We start from the raw sequence: 7,175 nt of genomic DNA, 5'->3' as shown, positions 1-7,175 counted from the left end.
TATTTAATTCATGTCATATACAAACTTACTCAATTTTTTAGGTGATAATACGGCACAAGTTAATTATGGTTAGAAATGGTAGTACAACACATACTTCTATTACTGCCTCCTTCATTTCAGCCAGGGAGACCAAACCTTTTTTGCTGACTCCTAAGCAAGAAATGGTAGATTTAGTACACAGAGCTGTAAATATTGGCAACAATGAGAAACAAATGACACTTTGGTTGTACACTGTTCTATTACTAGTACGATCTTGCCTTTGAACAACTATGTCATGTTTCTTCATGAGGTGGATCAGGAGAATAATTCCCACATCTTCTTAGTGTTTGCTGGCACTCTGCAGCTGTGTGGCTGCATCTTGTTTAGCAGGTGGCTTTGCCACAGCAGAATTGCATTTGTTGCACAGATCTCTCATTGCTAGGAGACTCTCTTCCACAGCTTTTGCAAACGTGACTGAGGAGGTTTCTTTACATTCTTTAAAGCTTGAGATGCAGAATAATATATGCTCTGGCTGAGGGTTATAACATGCCCCATATCCATTGGGCACCACAGGCCCATAGCAGCAGAACATTTCCATAGTAGTTGGAACCTGGTTGCAGGGAGAAGGGAAGGAGTGATCTCTGATTAATCAGGAGACCTGAAATCAGCTGGTTAGGAATGAGGAGAAGGATAAACAAATGCTACAAATGCTGGTAATGTGGTGAATCCCCCCTTGTGGAGTATCACTGGCTTCAGAAGTCCAGACCTGGAGCTGATTTACCTTGGAAGGTAAAAGCTGATCTTGGTATAGAATTTGGTTGCTCTGTTTGTTTGCTATCACTTAAAAACTGGCATCGTTTGAAGTAGCTAGACTGCATTTCTTTGCTTAATTTATATAGCTATTAAAAAGCTATAAGCTTTGTTACAGATAGGAAATTTATGTAATTCTCATACATAAAATCATGGTACCTAAAACTTGTCTAAGGTTTTTAATTTCTAAAGGTTATCCTAGGGTTATGTTAAACTTGTAATGCGAAGACTGCATTAAATTATAGATATTAGTATTGTCCATTTCTAATAATAGTTTATAATTGGGATGATGTATAAAAATATTTTAATGCATCTAGATGCTCTAATTCTATCACACTCCAGTTTAATCATGGCATAATAAGGCAGTGAAACACTTTCTACTGCAGAAAATAAAAGATGTGTTAGAAATCTATATGTTTCAGACTTTGTGTACATGAGCCTTCACAAACGACATTTGGCTTTTTAATGGTGTAGAACAAGCCATTAGTCCTGCTAATAGAGCCATAGAATTGTCAGATAAATTTGCTGTGCAACAGCCGAAGGCCATAAAGCTATTCAGAAGCACTCTTTGCTCATGGATAGTTTCTCAGAGAATTTATGTAGTAGTGTGTTGGTTACATTCACTCATGTCTGAAAGCCTACAAACATTATGCCAAGATCAAATTACTTATTAAGGTTTTATGCTGTAGCATGATATTATAGCTCTCTTTTGTTGTATAGTTCCAATCTGTGCAGTTGGGTTAGTGTTTCAGTTAATGAATTCATACATAGATTCCTTCTTTCATTAGGACTACTACTACATGCAATGAAACACTTAATTTTTAGGCTGTATGCCATAAGGATGTTTCCTTATTCAGAACATTAAATGTAGGAAGTGTTGACTCTTAGAGTATCTTTGAATGTGCAAATAACTGTAAACCCATAAATATCTGTACGTCTGAAATGTCTGTAAATCTAAGTTGCATGTCTGCATGGGTTGCAGTCTTAGAGTGAATAACTGAAGGCTCTCAAAGATTTCAAACACAGCTACTTTTAAGAGTAAAATGTCCTCATGGCTCTTAGCTTTTTGTTTCTCAGAGTGGCAGCCCATCTGGCTTGTGGCTGTACTGTCACTTCCCACTAGAGCTGTGAGCTTGGGGGAAGGAGGAGAAGAAAGGGAATGGGAACATAAGTAATATGGAAATTGAGGGAACTCTGAGCCCTTCTGTGAATGTTACTGAGTTTGTTTGTGTGCATTTCCAGAATTTCCGGGAAGGGCTCTGGAATGTTGCAAATGAAGTGATAACTCCATTCAGTCTTTACTGTGCTTATGTTGCTGATTTAGTGTGCTGATGGACTAAAACTGGACTAAAAATGTGGAGCAATTTGCAGACTTCTTGATGGTTCTCGATGAGACCACTTTTGTTTGTTTTACTTTTTTACATTGTTTTCATGGTGAGCCACAAAGTCTGGCAGAACACAAATGAATTAACCTTTGCTTAGCAAGACCAGTGAACAGGAGAAACTCACCTGGCTGGTTGAGAGGATGAATCGATTGCTTGTCAAATATGTCTCATCTGTAAAGATCTCTGGCAGTTCCTTGAAGTGTTCCCGTGCCACCTCTCTGAGCCCCAGCAGGTGATTGTCTATTGCCATTCCAGTAATAGCCTGTGTGCAGGGTGACAAGACACCAGCATTTAACTGAGTTTGGAGGCATTTTCTGGGCTGTTACTGCCTACTTTTCTGGTCAGAGTTGATGAACTTGGTTAGAGTGATGTAAAGCCTGTAATGTTCAGATATTACTCTGAGTATGTACTTTGCAGAGGATCAGTTACTAGAAATTCATGTGGTGCTCTGAAGATGTAAAAATTAGAATGGAAATGGTCTTGGGATGTACTATGTGCTGATGTTATCTGGGTGTTTATCATCTCTCAGAGCTGAATATCATGGGCTGGGCTTCCAGGGGTGCTGAGGGGAGCATATGGGACATCAGAAATTTCTGAGCATGTTTTGGAATTTTCTGTGCATCATGAGGGTTATATTTTCAGATAGAAGGCTCCAAAACACCTCCAAATTGGAACAAATTAAGCTTTCATTGCCTTGGTACCTGCATCTCACTCTGGCAGTTAAAGCATATGTCATTCCATAGAATCTAGATCCAAAGACCTGGTAGGTGTCCACAAAAAATATAGCAGTGCTCACAGAATAAGAGATAGATTTGCCAGTGATCCTTCACAGATCCACTAGCATATCCCACTGCTTGAGAAGACTGGGGTTGGGGATATAGAATGCCATTGCTATTTAATTCACTGCCAAAATATCCAATTTCTTCCCCCACTCCCTGTGTTGGCTTCATTGCAGAGCTGGAATATCTCATGACTTGAGCCCTCACTCCAGTGAGGCACTTGGAAACAGTAAGTGTAGGACAGCATAGTTGGATGGTACCAGAGTTGTCCAGGAGTCTAGGATTAAATTAAACAGGGTTTAACAAAGGAGAATAAAGTTCTTGACAAGCAAGAGGCCCTCAGCAGTCTCTACTTGCTGTCCTGCTTGCCCCTGTCTCTGCTCACCATGATCCCCAACGCAGACCCAGCCATGCTTGCCCCCTACCCTGCTCTTGAATGTCCCCAATTCCCTCTCCTGTCTGAGATCTCAGGCTAAGTGACAGGAAGCACGTGTGGGGGCTGAATGTTGGCCACAGTGGCACATTGGTGGCTGGCTGGCCAGGTACAAGAACTGCTGCTGAGCCTGCACCGAGGCTTTCTGCCATCAGCTTGCCCTGCTTGGGTCTCTGCTCTGCCCAGCTCCCTAATGCTCCAGACTTAAGGGATTTATTCACTTTAAGATCTTTGCCTTGCTAGGAAATGTGATTGAAGATGGCTAACGGGATCAAAAATGAGCACTGGAGACTGGCAGACAGGATAGTTGCAGAGTTTTGTTTTCTTAGGAAACCAAATCAAAATTTGTTCCAGCCAGGTAGGAATTGCCTCAGATAATATCTGCATTTAAAATCCTTCAGTCCAGGTTTGTTCTTGCTGGTGAAAGCACTGATTTTGTGGACTGAGCTGTAGCTCATCCCTGATCCAGGCAGAAGTCATACAGGAAGAGAATGCTGAACCAGGGACATTGTACTACACTGAGAGCAGAACTGATACCCCTGTGCCACAGGCCCCTTGTAACAAGGGAAACAAGCAGCCTGAGAAAAGGCAGGATTCAAAAGAGAGCACAAGCTTGGTTTTCCTCTTAAGGATTAAAAAACAATAAATTAAAGAAAAGCACAAGTTTGCTTTTCCTCTTACAAGGAGAATAGCTTTAACCATTGGTAAGCCCCTGAAGCAGGGGGTTGGGAGTGCAGTCTTATTTGGCTTATTAAGGACTAGCACCCATTGGTAAGGGGGCTATTTGTTCATCAGCCCAGGCAGAGCAAGGATGCTTGCAGGAAGGTGGCATACATCAGGGCTGTGCTTACGTTCTTTTTCCCATACAGGGAAACCAACTTGGTAATCAAAGGAAATATTTTGCTATCACACAAGATTTATAAGGCTGTTAGCAGTGACATTTTTGCAACATAGATCAATGTCATGTCTGAAGAGAGGCCGAGACAGGCTAACGAAATAAACTGTGAGTCAACGCATGGGAAAAAACTGTGCTAAATTGAATTTTAGAGCTCCACATTTAAGATAGCAATGCTACTAGTAAGCCTTAACAAGGGGAAATAAAATCAGTAAATTGCTTTTTGTTTTATGAAGTAGATTTTTTTTTTGTTTTTCTTAGGAGCTATTACATTTCAGTCTGTTACACACAATTTAGTCAGACCATCTAAGTCTTACCCAGAGTTTAAAGGCACAACAATTACATTTTGCTATTCTGAGAAAGAAGGGGAAGCTTGGTGAGTAGAAATACCTGGGGAGCTTTTTAAATTTAAAGATAAATTATTTTTCCAATGGCAGTTTTAAAATTTTCCCATGAGCTACACTGGAGGCTGAATTTTATAACAGTTTCTGGATCTCAAATGACTTGGAGCTTGGAGGGGAGATTTTTTTTTTTTTTTTTGGTTGGTTTTTTAAGAGATGTACAGAAATTCCATTGGTTGTGACCTAGTAGACCTAGAGTATGTTGTGCTCACTGTGAAGTTACCCTGAGATGGTTCAGGTGAGACAGTTGCCCTGAAGTGAGACTTCCCCTCACTGTACAGATTACATGGAGTATCAGTTTCTAAAATGTGGGTTCTCAGCACAAGGCTTGAAACACAGAACTGTTTTTGAAACCACTTCTGAAAGTGAATGATTTCTTGCATATTATGAATATCTAAACAGCACTCAGCAATGTGGGCTTCTTAGGCAATGGTCTGAGGCAAAACCATAGGTAGCAAATTCACTTATCATGGCTGGTTATTAACATTTATTAATTTCATGAGTGTTATGACTAAGTTGTTTATAGAATAAGTCTGTGCTTTGTCTTGGCACAGTGGGATGTACAGCATTACTCAGGCTGAATTGTCTCGTTTTTAATCAAGAGAAAATGAGTTGTATTTGATACTAAACTGATTTCTTCACTGGAGAACATCTCTTCCTTTAATTAGACACTGCATTCAGGTCTTTAAAACAGAACTTGCTATAATCATTCCCTCATTGTTAATGACCTTTATTAGAAATGGCACTTTGGAATACCAGAATACACTTTCCAGAATACCAGTCCATCTCAGGATCAGATCCCAGATAGGGACCTCTCTCCTCTAGTGAAGAGAAATATAAGAAAATGCATCGATGGTTAGTTTTAGGGGGAAAAAAATGTTCCTGATGTGTTACAACTGTCTTGAGATTATCTGCAATGATATAGTTTATGGGTCTAAATACCCGTAAATTTGGGGGAATTGAATTTTGCAGTTGGAACTTTATTTTTCATGCATGTTACATAGCAGTTAAGTTGGGTGCTTTAAGCCTTGCATACTTCTCATCTCTGATAAGGCTTTCTGCTTGTCATACCCCACTGAACACCTCACTGCCATTTTGCTTGGCTGTCTTCATGGCTAACATTTCAGGTTGATCACAGAGCACGAAGAAGAAAGATTTCTTTCACCTGGCTACTGTTCTCCCTTCCAAACTCTTCAGTACTTATATAAAAAAAATCCCTTTATGAAATTTTGATTGCAAGCTCTTTAAGATGGAGGCCGTTTTTGAATTTTTAATTTGCACAACACCAAGGTTAGTGCAATCCCAGTTTGTGGCTGGGGCTCCTAACAATGACACAGACATAAATCATAAATGTTTCACAGATGCACATTCACTGGGAGTAGGTTGGATACAGAGTGTCATATTCCATGACAGTGCTAGATAAGAGAGCTAATGCTAGAGAGTCATGGTCTTTCCACTTATGTCTGATGCAGAATTATGTTATCTTGCTTTTGGGGAAGTATTTTTTAAGGTGAGGGTAGTTGAATGTGGCTATTTGGGCCATTGGAAATGTTCATGAGGATGACATGGCAGATACTTTCCTATTTGGAGATGCCTACATTCTTCTAGTGCTAAAATAGTTAGTGATTGTATCTTCATACTTTTCTTGAAAAAGCCAACCAGTTCTTATTCTGACAGGCAGAAGGTTTTACTCACCAGAATAGAGTAATTAGTCTGAGCTGTTATTGCATCCTTAAATCTCTGCATCTTCTCAGAATCCTGTTGAGGTAATCAAAATATATGTATTATTGAATAAATTCTCAAAGAAATAGCATCTTCCATCAACTAACCAACAGCCAAACCACAAGCACTCTCAAATGTCCTTTGCTCCTGCCTCAGGTGTAAGTGCTCATTATAAATGAGAAGCCATAGGGATGAATGTCCTGATCAGCAACGGTGCCTTGTTGTGCAAGGGTTGAACAGGTTTATTGGTGGGGGTTTGTAGTTCCTTTTGTGGACTCCTTCCATTGATTCTGGGGGTATAGATTATTACTAATTGAATCACTCCATTTGAAATAAGGAAAATTATTGTTTAGTGTAATTCAGTGTTTTCAGAAAAGACAGGCAGTGTATCTTCTCCAGAGTGGTTTATCTAGACAATGACAGTGATATTAATGAAAGCCATTATTGATATTTTACTAGCCAGTTGAAAAATTACTTCCATGTGTGAAAGGGCATCTAGAATTTTCCAAGGCTGCTCTACCCTCCGCAGATGCCTCGCATTTCAGATAACAAGCTAGTAAATTTTGACTCCTGTCAAATGGCAGCCTTTTATATTAAGGGAAGCATCCTAAGAAGTGCTGCCATGCTGTACATCAAGTCTCACACTGCAACTATGGGAGACCCTGAAACAGCCAGAAATGTCTGGGTCTCCAGATAAACAGGAGACCTTCAGCTCCTATGGACGATGAATGATCTTTTGAACAAAGAATTCATTTTAGAAGCAAGTCAAGG

General features: G+C 39.9%; 1 protein-coding gene across 1 annotated transcript in view; it reads right to left on the bottom strand.

Annotated features, from left to right (window-relative positions):
- Positions 1–219: 219 nt before the first annotated feature.
- CHAT (choline O-acetyltransferase) overlaps positions 220–7,175 on the bottom strand; it is a 29,069-nt gene continuing 22,113 nt past the window's right edge. Inside the window, exons 12-14 of the mRNA XM_029963190.1 lie at positions 6,378–6,440; positions 2,299–2,436; positions 220–589 (exon numbers count right to left, since the gene is read on the bottom strand). Of these exons, the coding sequence (XP_029819050.1) occupies positions 320–589; positions 2,299–2,436; positions 6,378–6,440 (471 nt within the window). The 3' untranslated portion in view covers positions 220–319. The remainder of the gene's footprint in view (positions 590–2,298; positions 2,437–6,377; positions 6,441–7,175) is intronic.

Source organism: Manacus vitellinus, unplaced genomic scaffold (genome assembly GCF_001715985.3).
Source record: "Manacus vitellinus isolate BGI_N305 unplaced genomic scaffold, ASM171598v3 scaffold_54_pilon, whole genome shotgun sequence".
Lineage (NCBI taxonomy): Eukaryota > Metazoa > Chordata > Aves > Passeriformes > Pipridae > Manacus > Manacus vitellinus.
Note: the sequence above shows the minus strand (reverse complement) of the source record. Positions and strands in the feature narration are given on the sequence as shown.